This window comes from Lemur catta, chromosome 15 (assembly GCF_020740605.2).
Source record: "Lemur catta isolate mLemCat1 chromosome 15, mLemCat1.pri, whole genome shotgun sequence".
Lineage (NCBI taxonomy): Eukaryota > Metazoa > Chordata > Mammalia > Primates > Lemuridae > Lemur > Lemur catta.
This window is the reverse complement of record NC_059142.1, coordinates 15,260,210-15,281,160: the sequence shown is the minus strand read 5'-3', so window position 1 is coordinate 15,281,160 and position 20,951 is coordinate 15,260,210. Positions and strand designations below refer to the sequence as shown.

The 20,951-nt window shown below is 37.9% G+C and overlaps 3 protein-coding genes across 8 annotated transcripts in view; 1 reads left to right on the top strand and 2 right to left on the bottom strand.

The window, feature by feature from the left end:
- Window positions 1-3,974: 3,974 nt before the first annotated feature.
- LOC123620654 (olfactory receptor 3A2) lies at window positions 3,975-4,934 on the top strand. Its single transcript, XM_045526093.1, has one exon. The coding sequence runs from the start codon at window positions 3,987-3,989 to the stop codon at window positions 4,932-4,934; it is 948 nt and encodes a 315-aa protein (XP_045382049.1). The 5' UTR covers window positions 3,975-3,986.
- A 2,072-nt stretch (window positions 4,935-7,006) lies between these two features.
- On the bottom strand, window positions 7,007-7,954 carry LOC123620653 (olfactory receptor 1E2-like). The gene has a single exon (XM_045526092.1). It carries the CDS (start codon window positions 7,949-7,951, stop codon window positions 7,007-7,009), a length of 945 nt encoding a protein of 314 aa, XP_045382048.1. The 5' UTR covers window positions 7,952-7,954.
- A 5,850-nt stretch (window positions 7,955-13,804) lies between these two features.
- The window catches only part of SPATA22 (spermatogenesis associated 22), a 30,699-nt gene continuing 23,552 nt past the window's right edge, over window positions 13,805-20,951 (bottom strand). For 4 of the 6 annotated variants that reach the window (XM_045526087.1, XM_045526085.1, XM_045526086.1 and 1 more), the window contains 2 exons: window positions 17,301-17,398; window positions 13,805-14,139 (listed from right to left, as the gene is read on the bottom strand). In XM_045526087.1, coding sequence (XP_045382043.1) covers window positions 13,948-14,139; window positions 17,301-17,398 — 290 coding nt within the window. In that variant the 3' untranslated portion in view covers window positions 13,805-13,947. The remainder of the gene's footprint in view (window positions 14,140-17,300; window positions 17,399-20,951) is intronic. The other 2 variants (XM_045526088.1, XM_045526090.1) reach the window with 2 other exon arrangements.

Genomic DNA, 20,951 nt, shown 5'->3' with positions numbered 1-20,951 from the left:
TGATTAGAGATGTTAAGCACTTTTTTAATATGTTTTCTGGCCATTATTCTGTCTTCTTTTGAGAAGTTTCTGTTCATGTCCTTTGCCCATTTATTGATGAGGTTGTTTGATTTTTTTTTCTTGTTGATTTTCTTAAGTTCTATACAGATTCTTGTTATCAGCCCTTTATCAGATGTGTAGAAAGCTTTCTTCTTTTATATTCTTGAATAGTTTGATTACCGTCACAAACATCCCTGTGACATTTTCTAGCCATGGTGCCTTTTATTAGTGGCAATTGGAGGATAGCTCTTTCTCCACTTTTTCTATGGTAGTCAGTTTAGATTTCTAACTGTTCTAGGATAATTTTAATAAATTATATCTTCATAGAAATCTATTTCATCACTTAGAGTTTGGAAAAATACAATTTCAAATTTTTTATTGATATATAGTAGTTGTACATATTTTGGGGGTACTTTTGATATTTTGAGATATGTATACAATGTGTAATGATCAAATCAGGGTATTGGGATATCCATCACCTCAAACATTTATGTTGTCTTTTTGTTGGGAACATTCCAATTCTTTTCTTCTAGCTATTATGAAATATACAATAAATTACTGTTAACTATAGTCTCCTATCATACTATCGAATATAGAACCTATTCCTTTTATTTAACTGTATTTTTGTACCCATTAACCAACTTCTCCTCTTCATTGTCCCCTCTCCCTGCTCTTTCCAGTCTCTGGTAACTGCCATTCTACTTGCTACCACAATTTTTAGATTTTCTGTGGGGCTATGGTTTTCTCCTTGTCACTTATTATTTTGAATATTTATTCTTTCTCATTTTTTATCCATGATTAGGTCACTTAGTTAAAGGTGTCTCAAATTCATTTTACCCCAAAGAACTGGTTCTCAATTTAGATTATTTCATTTATTTTTCTAATTTATTACTAAGTACTCCCTTTGGATTTCCTTAAGTTTCTTTTAAGTTTGTGAGTTGGTTAATCCTGTTAATTTCAATCTTTTTTGTTAACACAAACATATCTTTTGACTTGCAGCTATAACTAAGGAAATCAACATGCCTATTCTATCTCTACTTGTTCTTCCTTCTCTTCACTCTTTATTACCATATCATTTCTGTATTGTCATGGTTCCTAACATTTATATTCTATTCTGAAACCACAATCCCCATATATGTCCTACAGTTAAAAATATTCTGTGCATATCACCAGTTCTTTTGTTTTGTATTTTTCTTTTTTCTCTTTGTTGGCTAAAGTTTGTCATATAGAAGTTTATTCTATTGGGCTCATAGGAAAAAACATTCTTGATGTCCAAAAATATTAAGCTGTTGCTTATATACTTGAGTGACAATTCATCTTGCTATAAAATTCTTGGGTCACACTTTCTTCCCCTGAAGACTGCATAAGCATTGCTCTATTTTCTTCTAGCTTTGAATGTTTCTATGGAGAAATTTTAGATTCTTCTTTTCCATTGTAGGTAACTTGATCTTTTCTGTCAATGTACCTAAAAGTTCATTACTTTTTAATTCCAATAACTTTATTAGCACTATCTCTGCATGGGACCTCTGGTTTTGTGTCTCCCAGCATATGTTGTGTCTTTTTGATCTGTAGAAACCAGTTTTCAGTTATATCTGGAAAGTTTTCTTTTGTCTTAATTGTTTGTTTCCCTTCCCCTTTTTGCCTGAACTCTGTTATCTCACATTTCATCTCCATCTGATATTTTGAAACTCTTCCCTGAGGTCTTGTATCCCTGCCTTGTGTTCTTGTTATATAGAGGTGAATGCTTTATTACATGTTTTAAGTTCATGCCTGTTTATTGTTTCTCACATCATTTAGCTGCTCCCTGGCAACATTTTTCTTCTGAGTATTTGGAATCAAGCATTTGTTTTTCCTGGTTTCTCTCCTTCTCCCTCCTTTTTTTTTTCTTTAGTGTCTTTGACTAGATCTTGTGCTGATCCCTTTTTGAAGCCCAGTGAATTTAAAGCTTTCCGAACCAGTTTTCTTTGTGTGTGAGAGAGGTTTTTGTTGGGCAAAGGTGCATGTCTTAATTCGTGGTTGTTTTTGAGTACCTTTTGCCTTGACTTCTCTATAGTCAATGCTGATGATGCAAGCTTCTTGTTTTTACAGTCTCAACTAAACACTACATAATCAGCTTGCCTGGGTAGGGCTTCTCATTCAGTACTGTCTCCTCTGCTTCTCAGATTCAAATTGAGACAGAGAAGACTATGCCACCAACATGTGCACTCAATTCCCATTTTTATGAACAAGGGATTTTAAAAAAGATTTTGGTGACCATATCCCCAGACAGTCATATCAGTCCTACTACTACTATAGCATCTCTGATTTCTGGGATATCCTTAACCATTCCTGTCCTTAAATTTCACTGCCCCTGGCTCAGGCAACCATCACCCTTCCCATTCTGTTAGAGTTACCAGATGCCAAATGCTTCCCATCCTCTGATTCTCATCTATTCTATGCAAGGAAGTAATATTGCTCTTATTGAATCTCCAGACCTGCTTATTCCATGGGCAATAGAAACATTGATATTTTTTGATCCAGAGCTTGACATAAAATCTTAATTCAATCTGCTTTACAAGTACATATCTTCATTTGAGACATACCCTTAGAGCCATTAATCCATCTACAAAGCCCAAGGCAAGGACAAGTGGAAGACCAGTCAGTTACTGTGCAATGCAGAATCCTAACTGCACCTAACAGCAACCAGCCCACAGGCCATACTTACAACTTTGATTTTAGAGAGGAGTAGCTGACAATGTAAACAGAATAAATAATTTTAAATTAAACTGTTATTTGAAGTCCTGTGAAAGGGCTTAAGTAACAATAATAACACTAGCAATTTATTGAACAAGGGATTTTGAAATTATACTTCAGAGTATGGTCCCTCACCTTGGAGAAATGTACTTGGATGATCTTTCTGACATCCATAATCATGGATATCTTCTCTCTGATTCTTGCCAAACCTTCACTTGATCTTTACTAATTCTAGAAGTCTTGAAACCTAGGCCACAGTTTCAAGTACTTTCTAGTTTCCCTGGAAAAATCATTAATTTTTCTGTTTTGAAGTCTGCTTATTGGTGTCTGATTCTCTGAGATCAACTTTTTAAAATTCCACATACAAGTAAGATCACACAATATTTGTCTTTCTGTGACTGGTTTATTTCACTTAGCATAATGTCCTTCAGTTTGGATAAAAGAATAAAGTTTTAACATTCTCACCACAAAAAAATAAGTTGGTGAGGTGACAGATATGGTAATTTGCTTGATTCAATCTTCTACAAAGCACACATAGATCAAAACATGACATCGTAGCCCAGAAATATGCATAATTCTTACTTTTCAATTAAAAATAAATTTTAAAAAAGTAATCTGCTTTTGGCTTAGGTTGATCCCTCAGAGAAATACGCGGAAATTCTATCTTAATCTCACTATATTCAAAAGGGAAGTCTTTTATTATTTTAACAAATTTTATTATATATATTTAAGGTATACAACATGATGCTATGAGATACGTATATATAGTAAAATGGTTATAGTAGTGAAACAAATTAACATATCCATCATCTCACATAGTTACTCACTCTGCTCCCCACAGTAAGACCAACTATAATCTATTCATTTAGCAAAAACCCTGAATATAGTATACTTTATTCACTCTGGTACTCACATTGTACATTATATCTTTTATCTTAATTTATTTTCCCATGTATTGTGACCCATTCAGCTAGCAGAGGATGGGAGGGACAAGGTGGTGGTGGCATTGGGCATCTCACCCAAGAGCAGGGCTAAGGCATTGAGGTGGTGGAGGTCAGTGTGTGAGGTATGGCCAGGGTCCCCAGAAAATGTTCACCTAGACACTGGGAACTCACCATGGGGCTTTGAACACAAATGGTTTAAAATGTTTATGTTGAGTAAGTGAATGAGTGGACCGATACCTCCCCTGCTGGGACATTTCCTTACAGGAACTTATGGAGCCAGAAGCTGGGACCAACAGAACGGCTGTTGCTGAGTTCGCTCTACTGGGCCTAGTGGAAACAGAAGAGATGCAGTCTGTGGTCTTTGTGCTCTTCCTCTTCGCCTACCTGGTCACAGTCGGGGGCAACCTCAGCATCCTGGCTGCCATCCTGGTGGAGCCCAAACTCCACACCCCCATGTACTTCTTCCTGGGGAACCTATCAGTGCTGGATATTGGATGTATCACTGTCACTGTTCCTGTAATGTTAGGTCATCTTCTGTCCCACAGACTTATAATTTCCTATAATGCCTGCCTTACACAACTGTTCTTCTTCCACCTTCTGGCTGGGATGGACTGCTTCCTGTTGACCGCTATGGCCTATGACCGATTCCTGGCCATCAGCCGGCCCCTCACCTATAGCACCCGCATGAGCCAGACGGTCCAGAGGATGTTGGTGGCTGCGTCCTGGACTTGTGCCTTCACCAATGCACTGACCCACACTATTGCCTTAACTACTCTCAATTTCTGTGGCCCCAATGTGATCAATCACTTCTACTGTGACCTCCCACAGCTCTTCCAGCTCTCCTGCTCTGGCACCCAACTCAATGAGCTGCTGCTCTTTGTAGCAGCAGCCTTTATGGCTGTGTCCCCCTTGGTCCTCATCACTGTGTCCTATGCCCATGTAGTCATTGCTGTGCTACAAATCCGCTCTGCAGAAGGCAGGAAGAAAGCCTTCTCCACATGTGGCTCCCACCTCACCGTCGTGGGCATCTTCTATGGGACAGGTGTCTTCAGCTACATGAGGCTGGGTTCAGTGGAGTCTTCAGATAAGGATAAAGGGGTTGGGGTTTTCATGACTGTTATTAACCCCATGCTGAACCCACTTATCTACAGCCTCAGAAACACTGATGTTCAGGGTGCTCTGTACCAGGTACTTGTGGGGAGGCGGTCACTGACCTGAGAGATGACAGGGTCCCTCCATTCCTGCCTTTTATGGACTGAGGAAAATTTCCCAGAGTAACCAGGAAAACTGTTCTATAACCTTTTCTTCTATCTCCTGATACCTGAGGAGTGTTGTTATGTGTTTGTCCTACAAGAAAATCCTATATAATTCATTTATTTATTCATTCAACAAATCTTAAAATTACTTTTATGATCTAGACAGTCTTCTAGGGCATTGGTGAGCAAAACAGACAAAAGTCTCTGCAGTCAAGAAAATCACAAGCTATAAAAGTACACAAAATAAATAAATAAGCATCCCATATAGCATGCCACATGGTGATAAGTTCTATAGAAAAAATAAATAATATAGGGAGATATAAAGTTAGGTTCTGTCAACCAAGCCTCCTGGGAAAGTTGCTACCTTGTTTTCGGCTGTGCCCACTTTCTGGGCAGAGTTGAGACCTTGGCAGTCCTGTATTCCTGGGCAGCAATGTCCTACAGGGAAGGGCCACTTGGTTAATCACAGCCTAAGTAACCAAGAATATCATTGCAAAGTTTCCTTCTGTTGGGGATGTGAGATTCCCTCCAGATCAGCATGGAAGGGTATTTTAAACCACGGGTCCAGTGCCAAGAATCATTTAACTTTACTGTTCACATAAAATAAGTTCCTTCTCTTCACTACCATATAAGAATCCCATAGGATGTTAAGGGGACAGGTAGGGTCTAGAGAAGGAAAGAATTCACTAAATAAAACTACATTAATGCATACATAGTATATCTTAAGGTCAACAAAGGAATGTTCCGTCTCCATTCCCTGCCATATCTTTCTCTCTTATTTGATGTCACCTCCCTCACACATATGATAAGACCTTTGAAGGAGTAAGCATTTATATTCCAAGCAGGTCCTTAGAATTTTTATTGTGGGGTATCCAATGTAGCCTTCTCTGAAGTCTTACTTTTCTCTCCTAAAGCTCCTAGCTCAGAAAACACATATTCATAAATGTAGTCCCTGAGAGTGATGCCTCTTTCTGACTTTATGTTATTAGTACATCAGTACAGCTCTAACCCAGAGTATTTCCTCTTCTTGATATTTATCCAGCCTTCAGCCCATTCATTCCCGATTTCTCTCCAGCCTCTCTGGAAGGGCTACTTATAGGAAGACAGGAGGAATAAGTTCTAATGTTCTATGGCACTGTAGGGTGACTATACTAAACAATAATTTATTATATTTTTTTCAAATAACTAGAAGAGGAGATTTTGAATGTGCTGAACACTAGGAAATGATAAAGGTGTGAGGTGATAGATATGCTAATTTTCCTGATTTGATCATCACACACTGTATACATGTATTGAAATGTCACACTGTACCCAATAAATATGCACAATTACTTTAATTTTTAAAAAATATTAAAATAACATAATTGAATGAATGAATGAGGTTCTTAAGAAGACTTTGGCTCCCTTTCCCATGCTTGAAGAAGTAACTTTTAGGGTCTCGGGTATGACTTAGCTCCTAGATAAAGACAAACTAAACTGTAGCAAAGAAAATAAAGTTCATTTAGGTTTAGGTCAGGTTAAAAAAAAGACAATGCAGACATAAAAATTAAGGGAAGAAAAAAGGGTTTAAAAACAGAATGAGGTGAACACGTGCTTAGGAAGACATAATAATTTTTATTCAACAACAAAAAGTTCAGCAGGAGGAGCAGGAGACTGAGATGTTCTGGTCTTAGTCAGTATTGACATGGAAGGAATGAGTATCATTTAAAGCAGTATTATACTTTTTAAAAATAACACATGAAAAATTATCAGTTTAATAGCCTGACATAAATTTCAATTAAAATATTTTAAATTATACCTCATCAGGGTCACCTGTGATTAACAAAGAAGAAAACCTTCCTACTAAGTTACTGAGAACCCCTTGATAGTTCAACTATACACCTTTACTTCATCTGTTTTATTTGTTGAGCAACTCTGTATTATTTCATTTAAGCACAAATCTCCATGGGAGGAAAAAAGGTCTGGAATAATATTCGAATATCAATGTCAATATACTTACTGGATAAAATTGCATAATAATCCCAAGTGTCACCATCACAGAGAGAAGAGAATTTTTCTTTTACAGATGACTCTTCCCAGGGCTCCCTTCATGTCTCTGTTCCTCAGGCTATAGATGAAGGGGTTCAGCATGGGGGTCACCACAGTGTACATCATAGCCATGATAGTCTCCTTCAGAGTAGAATTATTAGCTGATGGGCATAAGTAGAGACCAATAACTGTCCCATAGAACAGTGACACCACAGAGAGGTGGGAGCCACAGGTGGAGAAGGCCTTACGGATGCTCCTAGCAGATGGGACCTTGACGATGGAGGAGACAATTCGTGCATAGGACACGATGATGAGTATGAATGGGATGACAAGAATGAGGCCTCCCATGATGAATATCACCAATTCATTAACTCGAGTGTCAGAGCAGGCCAGCTTCAGCAGAGCAGACATATCACAGAAAAAGTGAGGGATCACGTTGTCTGCACAGAAACACAGTCTGGCCATGAGCAGGGTGTGCAACATGGCATGGAATGTGGTCAGCACCCAGGACAGCACCACCAGGGCCAGACAGAGCTTGGGACTCATGATGGTGGTGTAATGCAGGGGGAAACAGATGGCCACATAGCGGTCATAGGCCATGGCCACAAGGAGGAAGCTCTCTAGGTCTGCAAAAAACAGGAAAAAGTACATTTGGGCTAAGCAGCCCATGTAGGGAATGGATGGGTCTTGTCTCTGCATGATCTGCAGCAATTTGGGCATTGTGACAGAGGAAAAACAAAGATCAGAGAAGGACAAGTTGCTGAGAAACAAATACATGGGTGTGTGAAGGTGGCAGTCCAGTCGAATGAGGATTATGATGAGGAGGTTCCCTAGGATGGTCGTAAGATACATGGCCAGGAACAACGCATAGAACAGGTTTTGGTGTTCTGGCTGGACAGGCAGGCCCAAGAGGAGGAACTCTGAGATGACAGTTTGGTTCCTTCCTGTCATGCTCTGTATTCAGTGTCTTTAAGAGAAAATAACTGGGTCCATTAAACCTAAATAAAAGGAAATGCATTTCTGTGATACATGGTCTGTTAGTTGTTCTGCACGAAATGATTTCACCATCATTATCCATGACAACAATCTCTATAATCAGAAATATGCATATACCACATTTTATTAATCCACTCATGAATTGATGAGCATTTGAGTTGATTCCACATCTTTGCAGTTGTGAATTATGCTGCAGTAAACATTCAAGTGCAGGTGTCTTTGGGATAAAATGACTTATTTTCCTTTGGGTAGATATCCAGTAGTGGAATTACTGGATTGAATGGTAGGTCTACTTTTAGTTCTTTGAGGAATCTCCATATTGTTTTCCATAGAGGCTGCACTAATCTGCAGTCCCACCAATACTGTATAAGCGTCCCTTTCTCCCTGCATCCACATCAGCTTCTATGGTTCTTGGACTTTTTAATAAAAGCCATTCTAACTGGGGCAAGGTGATATTTCATTGTGATTTTAATTTGCATTTCCCTGATTAATAAAATGTGGTATGTGTACACCGTGGAGTACTACTCAGCCATAAAAAAGATGAATTAATACCTTTTGCAACAATCTAGGTGGAATTGGAGACCATTCTCCTAAGTGAAGTATCGCAAGAATGGAAAAACACCACACATACTATTAAATTGGAATTAATCAATGAGCACACAAGTGCACAGACAAAAGTAAAACTCAGTGGAGAGCAGTCAGGAGGTAGGGGGAGGAGAGAAGGGTAATAAACCAACCTAATGGGTAACAAGAACATGATTTGGGTGATGGGTACACCTATAACCAGAACTCTAGCATTACAAAAATGATCCATGTAACCTAAAAAAATAAAATAAAGAAATATACGAGTCAGAACTGACTCGGGGGGATGGGGGTTTAACTACATGATGAGTGCAATGTGTACTGTCTGGGGAATGGCCACGCTGGAAGTTCTGACTCAGGGGGATGGGCAGGACATGGGCAGTGTATGTGGCCTGAACTTTTGTACCCCCATGATGATAAGCTGAAATTAAAAAAAAAAAAAAGAAATATGCCACATCACTAACTCCAAGCCACTTTCAGACTTACTTTCTTCACTTCTCATTACATGTAACAATATTGATTCTCCCCTCCTTACCAAAGCACTTTCATCTATTAGCTTCTGTGCGATCACACTGGTTCTCCTAATACTTCCCTAGCCATTCATTCTCAGTAACTGTAATCAAGTTTCTTCCCTAATAGTATCTAGTATATTAGTGTTTCCTGGGGCTTTTTTCTAAACTCTATTCTCTTATAATTCTATAGATACAGCCCTGAAAGAGTTAATCTATGCCTATGGCCTTGATTACAGTCTAAATCTTGTGGGTAAACCTCTCTATCACCTTCAGCACTGTATTACTAACTGCTTCCTGATTATCTCCCCATGGATCTATCACAACTGTCTTCAGCTCAACAGATCCCAAATAAAATTCATGACCTCTCCCTGCCTCTCTCCCAACCCACTCCTCCAGTCTCTCATATCTCAGTAAAAGGAATTCAGGCTCAAGTCAGAAACCTAAGAGTTTTCTTTCATTTAGTCATTTCTCTCACCATCAACATCTAGTCTAATAAGTCTCAGATTCTGCCACTTCATTCTCTTTCTAATTCATCCACTGTTTATCTCAACTGCCACTGTCTGGGCCAGACTGACATTCTATCTTGTCCAAACTATTGAACAGCCTCTTAATTCATCTCCCTGCTTCCAATCTCACTCTCCTTCAATCCCTTCACACTATGGTATTCTAAGATAAAACAAGGATCATTTCCTGCTTAAATCCTCATGGATTCTCATTGCTTTTAAGATAAAGGCAAAATTCCTTTCAACGACACAAATGATGTCTCATTACCTGACCCAGGTCTACTTCCACAGCCTCATCTGGCCCACAGGACTCTTGCATCCCTCTCTCCCATAATGCTGGACTTAGACATCATAATTTCTTGCCTCCAGCCTCTAACACTTGATGATCCTCCTGCCTAACACCTTCTTCCCTCTTCCCCTTTTTCACCTTGCTTACCTCCAAATATCCTTCAGGTACATTACATGGCACTTGCTCTGCTAAACCTTCCCTGTTTCTGCATACTATGCTTCAAACAGTTTCCACAGCATTCTGTCCTCATCCAATAGCACTCAATAGCCTTGATTGCTAGGTGAAGCTGACTTTCCTACCAGATTGTAAACTCCATACAGGAAAGGCCCTTATGCCTTTGTGACTGCAGCAAGGCCAGCACCTGGCATGGTATCTGGTTGTGACCAAAGTTTCATTTATATTTTGTTGGCTGTCCTTCAGACTGAGACATAAATTCCTCAAACTTTAAATGCAGCAACTCCCACTAAAGTTACAATAACTATTCCAACTAAATTCTCCTGGAATAAGAACTCACTTGCTTTAACCATTTTGTACTAGCTTTTAACACTTTATTGCAAAATTCCTAGATGTATCTTCAGACTCATGGAAAATATTAGATCATCCAACCACACTACCCTTTATCCTAAACAGACAATCCAGTATGTATGTTCATACAGTCAACTTGTTGCTTATGTTGAAATCCACATGATTCAGCAATAATGATATGAAAAAAATACAACTGATAGAGAGGTTTAGTAATTTGGGGAGAAAAGGAAGGAGTAATTTCTACCCTTGAGACCACACTCTTGTCCTTTTCCAGATATCCATACCCCAGAGCGCCTCAGAGCTAAGAAAGCTGAAGAGGTGTGTTAAGGCATTTGGGAAGTTTCTTCCTTAAAAGACATAACTAAAACCAACTGCTGGAATTTTCACCTCGATGATTCTGTTTAATCTAGCTACATTAATAGTTTTTTGCATTTGGACATCATGTGCTAAGTGTTGCAGTACAAAAATGCATCAAGTGAAGTTTCGTATGCTTGATTTCTCAGAATTTTGTTTCCCTAGGAAATGCATGGGACTCATTTATGGTGTCAAGAATCTTATTAGGAATCACAAACCAGAGAGACACCACTTGAAGATGCTGCCACTGATGAGGGATATAAGTTTCAGCTGCTCTGTTAATGATGACTCTCATCTTCTTTACCTGGTAAATCCATGTTTCTCAGACCAGATTGACCACAAGACTCACAAAGGTCACTGCTTCTAAAATTTTAATTTACATACGAACCACCTGGTGGCCCTATTAAATGTTGATTTTGATTCAGTAGGTCCAGTGTGGGGCCTAATAGTCTACATTTTGAAAGTTCAAATTTTATATTTGGTGATGCCAATTCTGCTGTTTTGTGGACCACACTTTGAGCAGTAAGGACATATGATGTCATTTTAAAATACAGATTATTGCACCTTCCCCCGATAAATGTAATCAGAATCTCTGAAAGGGTGCCTTAAGTAAGCTCCTTAAGTAATTCAAATATATATCCAAGGATTAGGAACCTCTGTATCAAATGCCTACCTCACAGAGATGCCATTATGTTGAAATGATACAATCTTGTGAGAGTACATGGCATAGTAATATTAATGAACACTATCATTAGTAAAGAGTTTAAGTGGTGGACGTTAATCAAAATATTTCTGGAATGTAGCAAAGTCTTGAGAGGCGGAGATGTAGAGAAAAGGTAAGTTATCATACCTGAAAAACTATCCTACAAAACATGATACAATTGCGGAAATCCAGACCTTCATGTTGTAGGGACACTAAGGCACCAGCTCATTTACCCTCCTGCCCAACTTACCTAGTAGATCTGAAGGTAACTCCAAGGCCCAGACCTGAGATCCTGCTCCCCTTTATTCATCATAGGCATGTGAAGTAATAGCCTCTGTAGTCATCACTTGTGTCTGAACCTGCCCTTCTCACACCTCCCCTTCTCCCCATCTCTGGGCCTAGGGAGGCTCCGCATCCCAGAGGAATTTAGATCCTAGAGGAACTTATTAAAGAAAAAGTAATTAACCAGGACCACTTTAGAACAAATTCTCTGAGAGTCCCACAGCAGTGACTGATTACAATCACTGATCACATCTGACTATACTTTGGGGGATCATAAGGATGGAGAGAAGCTCATGGACAATGCTTAATCATTGCCTGCGTAGGTAATGGACAGTAGTCCTGTGTGTCTGGAGGCTACATTTTGAGAGATGAAGAATGGTTGCAGAAGCCATGAAAGTGAGCAGGGACCAGACTTTAAATGTTGTAAAGTATCTTGTGTATAATGGTTTGGGCTTTATCCTGTGGACAAGAAGCCATCAGTGGTCTTTGAACAGAGTACCACTAAGGAAAGACACATGCTTTAGAAAGACTTCTGGATGGCAGAATCTCTCACTACAACCTCACTACCTGTAAACAGACCCTAGGAGAGAGAAAAACTGTACTCAACAAGGATCAGACTTCTATGACTCAACCATAGCAGGTACACAGAAACGACAGGAGTAAGAGAAAAGATGAACTCTCCCAGATCATATTCAATTCTTTCTCAGGCCAAGGTAGAAATACAGATTTGCATCCCTCTGAGTTACTCCTATCTCCTTACCTCTCTAAGAAAACCTTAATAACACCCAGACACCATCATTATCCCTGCTACCCTCCATATATGTCAGACTACTCCTAGTGTCAGCATTTCCTTCCCCTGCAATTGATCACAAGATCATAATTGACATTTATAACTCCTCCTTCCACACCTATTCCATGTTCCCTTTTTCATCACTTCAGCTAGATTCAACTTTCATTCCTTGTGAGTCTGAATCCTCAGTATTATTTTTATTGGGTTGCCCTTGGGAATTATATCAGACACTTCTTGTGCACCACTTCAAATTCTTTCAGCCATTATCTCTTACTCCAGCCACAGCTGCGGTAACCAGTTCACACGGATTGCAACCAGCTTCATACAAATTCAGTCTGACCGTATTGCCTTGGGCCTGCTCCACTTGCTTCTTATTCCTTCCATAGGGCTTCTCTGATTCCATGGAGTGGAATATCACAGAAAACCAGCTCAACACGCATACATAACACAACCTGAAGTGCAAAGGAGTTAATGCCCTATAAGTAGTTCAATCCTTAAATACAGGTGCTGGGAGCTGGTGGATACTCAAGAAGCCACCCTAGTATTGGATCTCCCTTCTTCCCTATTCAACACCCTTCTATCCCTTACTTCTCCCCATGAAGTAAAATTCTCAAATAAAATACTTGCAAATAAGACTTTGTTTCAGTCTCTGCATTGTGGGTAACCCAGGCTATCATAGAAAGTAAAATTGGTAAATCAGTGGAGCCCAAAACTGTGGGGGTGGGAAGCAAAAATTCTGTGAGTATGTTATTTGGTATAATAATAATGAGAGAAGTCAGCACTGCTACCACCACTTGATTCCCAGACTCATAGATCATGGCTAAGGGAGAAACAGCACTATATATATGGGTTCCTGGTTTAAAATATATGACATATTCTGTAGGAGAGTACACCAACCCTTCTGGTACTCCTAATTTTTGTTGTTTTGTGAACTGCTTGACCCCAGCACTTGCAACACTGGTTGGCACAGAGTAGATTCTCCTTAAATATTTGAAGTAATTAAATGAACTCCACAGGCTAGCAGTTCCGGAACAATGCTTAATATCAAGACTGACAGCAGACACATTTGTCTTGTTCCTTGTTGTGGGAACACATCTAGTATTTCCCCCTGATGCTGGTTTTGGGGCTAACTCAGGTATATTATAAGCCCATATTAAAGAGGCATCTATCTATTTCTATTTTATTGAGTGTTTTTATCTGAAGTGGTTGTGGAGTTTTAGCAAATGCATCATTTTAATAAAAATGGTAAAATTATTTTTCAAAAATTCTTTCCATGTTTAAAAGGATTTAAATAATTTTATTCAACAAGTGAAATACAGAAAAACAGTAGCTATAAAACTATGGAGATAATAAATTAAGCAACAACAGAAAATGCTATAATTTATACTATTTAAACCTCCTCTATTACTACTTAAGTTTCACTCATTACATTAGTATAATACTGCATCTCAACATCTACAATTTTAACAAATGCTTGGAAAGTGTTTTGTTCAGAAACAGATGCTGGTCTGACAGAAACACATTTGAAAATGTTCTTTTTCTGGTCATAGCTGCCAACACACCTATGCACTCGGCCTCTAATCAGTCTTGGAAGTTCACGATCCTGTTTTTCAAAAAATAAATATCAAAAGATTATTTATTATGTCATCCGAACTTCAATTTTTTTAAACTAATAATATGATCAACTAAGTACATGTCACTCTAAAATGCTGTAATTCCCTCACCTGAGTCAGGGCCCCATTGCTGACAAGACTATGGCAGCTAGGCATATATGGGTGCCCTATCACAGAGGAAAGATTTCCATTTGGATAGGGCTTCTTACAAGCTAGCAAGTTGCAGCTTCTTAAACGACTAAATAAGACATTCCCAACGTAATGACACAAGTATTTTTATCAGATTGCCAGAGCTCTACTTAAAGTAGATGGCAGACTAGGTGATTCAAACCAACTCTCCAGCTGAGAAATAGAATAGCTGGGTGAAATATTTTGTTAAAAATCTCCTTGTAGGCATCAGAGAGATACCAAGACAGTGAGGAATTACAGAGACTCCATCTGGGAGAATATAGGAGTCCAGGATGGGGCCTGATTTGAGGAGTGCTTTCCCCCTGAGAAATCTGTCAGTTACAGAAAAGCAACTGAAAGTGTAAGAAACTGAGCAGAGCTTTGCACAGACTCACAGAAGTGGGAAACAAAATATGGGGTCTGAGACCCCCAAGGAAAAGAGATTCTAGTCATCACCCTCACCCCAACCCGAGGCTTAGGATTGGGACCCAAAAGGGCTATGCCTTTAAGAGGACCAACAAACCATAAAAAGAACAGTAATCTCTAAATCCTCTCAATCATGAATAAAATTAAAGAATTCTGAAATTGCTTTCATTAAAAGGTCACAAAAAGCACTAATTATAAGGAGAAAGACTGATGACTGATAAAAGGACTATATTAAAATGAAGAACTTCTGTTTATCAAAAGTCTCCATTAACAGTGAGAAAGCAAACCACAAAGTATAAGCAAATATTTGCAATATACATAATGGACAAAGAACTTGTACCCAGAATAGTTTAGAAAAATAACTCCTACACATCAATAAGAAAAAGAAAACTCAATAGAAAAAATAGCAAGAGGCCTGAACAGATTTTACAAAAAAAGATATCTAAATGGCCAATATATATGAAAAGGTACTCAATCTCATTATTCACCAGCAAATTGTAGAGAAATAAGATAACACTAAACTTATCCACCAGAATAACTGTAATAAAACAGACTGCCAATACTAAGTGTTGATAATAATGCAGAGAAACCAAACTCTCCTATACTGCTTGTGAGTATGTAAATTGACAGAACCCTTTGGAAAATTCTTTGGCAATAAGTACTGTATTAGAATATATATTATCTATGATCCAGCAATTTTATTTCTAAGTATATCTCAAACATAAATGCATGCATATACATAAGAGACATATACAAGTATGTTCATAGATCATTAGGCATAATAGCAAAAAACCTGGAAACGACCTAAATGCCCACCAACAGTAATATGGAAAACTAAATTGTTGTATATTCCTATAAAACAATATTATAAACACCAATATAAATGAGTGAACTATAGCCACATGCAACAACATAAATGCATCTTACATTTTGTCAAGTGAAGGAAACCAGATATTTAAAAAAGACATACTATATTATTCTATTCATGTAAAGTTCAAAAACAGGCAGAATTAACTGATGACATTAAAAGTCAGGATAGTGGTTACTTTTAGGCAAAAGACAGGAAGTAGTGAATGGGAGGAGGCACAATGAGGTTTCAGGGATGATGGCAATGTTCTATTTCTTAGCCTGGGTAACATTCACTTTGTGATACCTCATAGAGCTGGTACAATTATGATTTTTGTACTTTTCTGTATATGTTATACTTCAATAACAAAGTTGTTTTAAAAAATTTAGACTTGAGGAAAAATAATAAGCATTCAAGATATTATAGAAGTTAACATGACAATTATTATTTCTGCATCACCTACCACATGTCATGTGCTACACACTCATGTTTTATCATTTAATTTCCACACCAACCTTTCAAAGTAAGAATTTGTCTCCTCATTTTACAGATTGAAAAACCTGAAGTTCAGGTAGTTTAAACAGCTTACTTAGGTCATAAAGTTAACAAATGGTGAAGTAAACATTAGACTCCAAGTCTGATTTCAAAATTGACATCAATTTCAAGATTAAGGCCAAACTCTTTCTCAAACTATGTAGATCTTATAAAGTCTACAGCCTCCTTTGTGATCTCAGCCTTCTTTGTCACCAAGCCACCTCTTCCTTATTTCCGAATCCACTCTCTGCCTTCCCTCACTTTCAGAACCACCACCCTTACCCCCATCACTTACTAGCTCTACACTGTGGTAATTATAAATTACTTGCAGTTCCCTGGACAAGTCAAGCTCTCTCTTAGCTTCATGTCTTTGCATATGCTGCTCCCTCACTTTAGAATGCATTCTTCTCTCCCTCCCTAACACACTTTGGCTTAGTAGACTGTTATTAGTCCTTAAAGATCTAGGATAAGATATGCTACTATCTTCTTTGAAAATCTTTCCCTGATCTGCCCCTTCCTTCCTATCTACTTTTTTTTTCCAGAGACAGGGTATCACTCTGTCACCCAGGCTGGAGTGCAGTGGCATGATCACAGTTCATTATAACCTTGAACTCCTGGGCTCAAATGATCCTCCCACCTCAGTCTCCCAAGTAGCTAGAACTACAGGTGCATGCCACCATGCCCAGCTAATTTTTTTTCTAATTTTTGTAGAGATGGGGGTCTTGCTATGTTGCCCAGCCTGGTATTGAACTCCTGGCCTCAAGAGATTAATCCTCCCACTTCAGCCTCCCAAAGTACTGGGATTACAAGCATGAGCCACCACACTCAGCCCTATCTACTTCTGTTGCACCCTGCACGTACCTACCTCTACTATCCCATTTATCATACCACAGTGTAACATTTATGTATCTATCTTTCTATATGAGATTATAAACTCTTTGGGAAAAAGAGCCATTTGGTACTTATATTCCACTTTATATCTTTGCATGCAACACTGTGCCTGGCATGTAGTAGGCTCTCCCTATTACTTAAATAAATAAATAACTTTAGTATCAGAACTAAAGACAAAAAAGAAATATGTTGAAAGTACTAAATTGTTAACAGAATTTCTAATGCAATGGAATTTTTATGTTTAGTTGGCATAGGCTTTGCAAATAATACTTTAAAAATACTCACAATTTCATAAAATACACAAGGCAGAGTATTTTTCCCATCTCTCATAAGAAAAGTCTTTGAATGATATGGGCCAGGTGTAACAGCTGAATCGAGAACAGCTACAAAACATTGAAATAGAGGAAAAAAATCAATGTTGGTAAAATGCAACTAAAATTTAACAAAGAGAAGTTGATATTTAAATAAATTCTCACATTGACCTCTCATAATTATATTTATACAATAATAAAGAAGACATTTTAAGAAGGAAAGATATTTCTGAAACAGTTTTACACTAAAGAAAACAAAATTTCTAGCCCCCTCCAAGTAGAGATTACACAGGTTACATGTTAAGTTCATACAATTGACAATAGTCGGCCATCTAAAGCTTTTACCTTACAATGTGTTCTGTAGAGTGGTTAAATCCCTAAATCAGTTTAAAACACTATAATAATAATAAAATACACACATATAACAAATAAGCATCATAGTTTAATGAACAAAAACATTGAATTAGAATCAGAAGTCATGCATTCTAGTCCCAGGATGTTCAACTAATATTTTGTGACTAATAGCAAACTGACTTTTTATTTTATTGTATATATTTCAGGTGTACAACATGATGTTTTGATAGGAAATCATTACTACAGGTAAAGGAATTAACATATCCATCACCTTCCATAATTATCTCTTTAGAGAGAGAGAGAGAGAGTGTGTGTGTGTGTGTGTGTGTGTGTGTGTATTTTTATTTCAGGAAATTATGGGAGTGCAAACATTTTGGTTACATGTTATGACTTTGCCACATCACAACTGTGATTTGAGATGTGCCCTTCCCCCTGCTACAATGCTCACCGTGTCCATTAGTTGTGAGTTTTCCCACTCCCAGCCACCCTACCTCCAAAGAATATTACTACTGTGTGAGCACCTTAGTGTTGATCAGTCAGTTCCAGTTTGATGGCAAGTATATGTGGTGCCTATTCTTCCATTCTTCTGATATATCACTTCGGAGGATGGGCTCAAGCTCTATCCAGGAAAATATAAGAGGTGCTAGATCACCATCATTTTTTATAATTGAGTAGTATTCCATTGTATACATATACCATATTTTATTAATCCACTCATGGATTGACAGGCGCTTGGGTTGTTTCCACATCCTTGCTATAGTGAATTGTGCTGCCATAAACATTCAAGTGCAGATGTCTTTATTAGAGAATGACTTTTCTTTCTTTAGATAGATGCCTAATAGTGCTATTGCTGGATCAAATGGTAGTTCTACTTGTAGCTCTTTGAGGTATCTCCAAATTCTTTTCCACAGAGGTTGCACTAATTTGCAGTCTCATTAGCAGTGTAAGAGTGTTCCTATCTCTCCACATCCTCACCAGGATTTGTTGCTTTGGGATTTTTTGATAAAGGCCAATCTTACTGGAGTTAGGTGATATATCATTGTGGTTTTGATCTGCATTTCCCTAATGATTAGAGATGTTGAGCAGTTTTTAATATTGTTTGCTGGCCATTATTCTGTCTTCTTTCAAAAAGTTTCTGTTCAGGCCGGGCGCGGTGGCTCACGCCTGTAATCCTAGCCCTCTCGGAGGCCAAGGCGGGTGGATCGCTCAAGGTCAGGAGTTCGAGACCAGCCTGAGTGGGACCCCGTCTCTACTAAAAAAATAGAAATAAATTATCTGGCCAACTAAAAATATATATAGAAAAAATTAGCCAGGCATGGTGGTGCATGCCTGTAGTCCCAGCTACTCGGGAGGCTGAGGCAGTAGGATCGCTTAAGCCCAGGAGTTTGAGGTTGCTGTGAGCTAGGCTGACGCCACGGCACTCACTCTAGCCCGGGCAACAAAGTGACACTCTGTCTCAAAAAAAAAAAAAAAAAAAAAAAAGCTTCTGTTCATGTCCTTTGCCCATTTATTGATAGGCTTGTTTGATTTTTTCTTGTTGATTTTTTTGAGTTCTAGATAGATTCTTGTTATCAGCCCTTTATCGGATGTGTAGAGAGCAAATATTTTCTCCCATTCTGTAGGTTGTCTATTCACTCTAATGAGTTTCCCTGGCTGTACAAAAGCTTTTTAATTTGATCAGGTCCCATTTATTTATTTTTGTAACTGCTGTGATAGCTTTGGGCGTCTTCCTCATAAATTCTTTGCCTAGGCCAAGAATACCTACAATCTACCTCTACATAACTACAAGTTTGTACTCTTTGGCATACAGATTCCCATTTCCTATCCCTTGAGCAAATTGTTTAATTTCTTTCAAATCTGTTCCTTCAGAAATTTTTGAAATGTCAGATTTGGAATTCAAGATATGGATTGCAAGTAAGCTCAAAGGGATTGATGAGAAAAATCAAAAACCAACAAAAAGAAACCAAAAAGATAATTTAGCACATGAATGAAAAATTCACTAAAGAGATAGTGAAAAAAAAAAAAAAAAAAAAAAAAAACACCAGACCTCCTGGAAATGAAATAGTCATTTAGGGAATTTAAAAATACAGTGGAAATTTTTAACAACAGACTAGACCAAGCAGGAGAAAGAATTTCAGAGCTTGAAGACAAAGGCTTTCAAATTAACCCACACAGTCAAAAATAAAGAAATGAAAAACATCGCCGAGAATTACGGGATTATATAAAATGCCCAAACTTATAAGAATCACAGGTATCCCTGAGGGAGAAACAGAAAAAGCAAAAATCATGGAAAATTTGAGGGAACAAGGGAAAACTCCCTGGTCTTGCTAGAGATTTATACATCCAGATACAAGAAGGTCAATGGACGCCTGGGAGATTTATTGTAAATAGATCACCAAGGCACATAATCATCAGTTTGGCCAAAATCAAAGTGAAACAGAAAATCCTACTAGCTTCAAGATGAAAGCATCAAGTAGCTTACAAAGGAAACCCACCAGAATAACAGTAGATTCTCAGTAGAAACCTTACAAGCAAGAAGGGACCAGGGTCCCACCTTTAATGTTCTTAAACAGAATAACATCAGCCAAGAATTTTGTATCCTGTAAAACTAAGTTTCATAAATGAAGAAGAAATAACATCTTTCCCAGACAAGCAAACACTAAGGAAATTTGTTACCACTAGACCTGCCCTACAGGAAATGCTAAAAAAAAGCTCTAAACTCCCCAAAGAACAGTCAATACACACCAGTGTAAAAACACTCAAAAGTAAAAACTCACAACTCTCATAAAAACAGTAACACAAGGGAGAACAGAAAGCAAAGAGGTAACAATCAACATGATGACTAGAATAGTACCTCACTTATCAATATTAACATTGAATATAAATGGTCTAAATGCCCCACTAAAAAAAAATATAGATTGACAGAATGAATTAAAAAACACAAACCAAATATCTGCTGTCTCTAAGAAACCCATTTAACTCATAAAAAGTAGCATAGATTCAAGGTAAAGGGGTGAAAAAAAATATTCCATGCAAATGGGAACCAAAAACAAGCAAGACTGGCTATTCTTACATAAGATAAAACAGACTTTAAATCAACAACAGTAAAAAAAAAGACAAAGACGGTCATTACATAATAATAAAGGGATCAATTCCATAACATAAAACAATCCTAAATATATATGCACCTAGCACCAGGGCTCCCAGATACATAAAACAAATACTACTAGACCTAAAAAATGGAATAAATAGCAACATAATAACAGTGGGG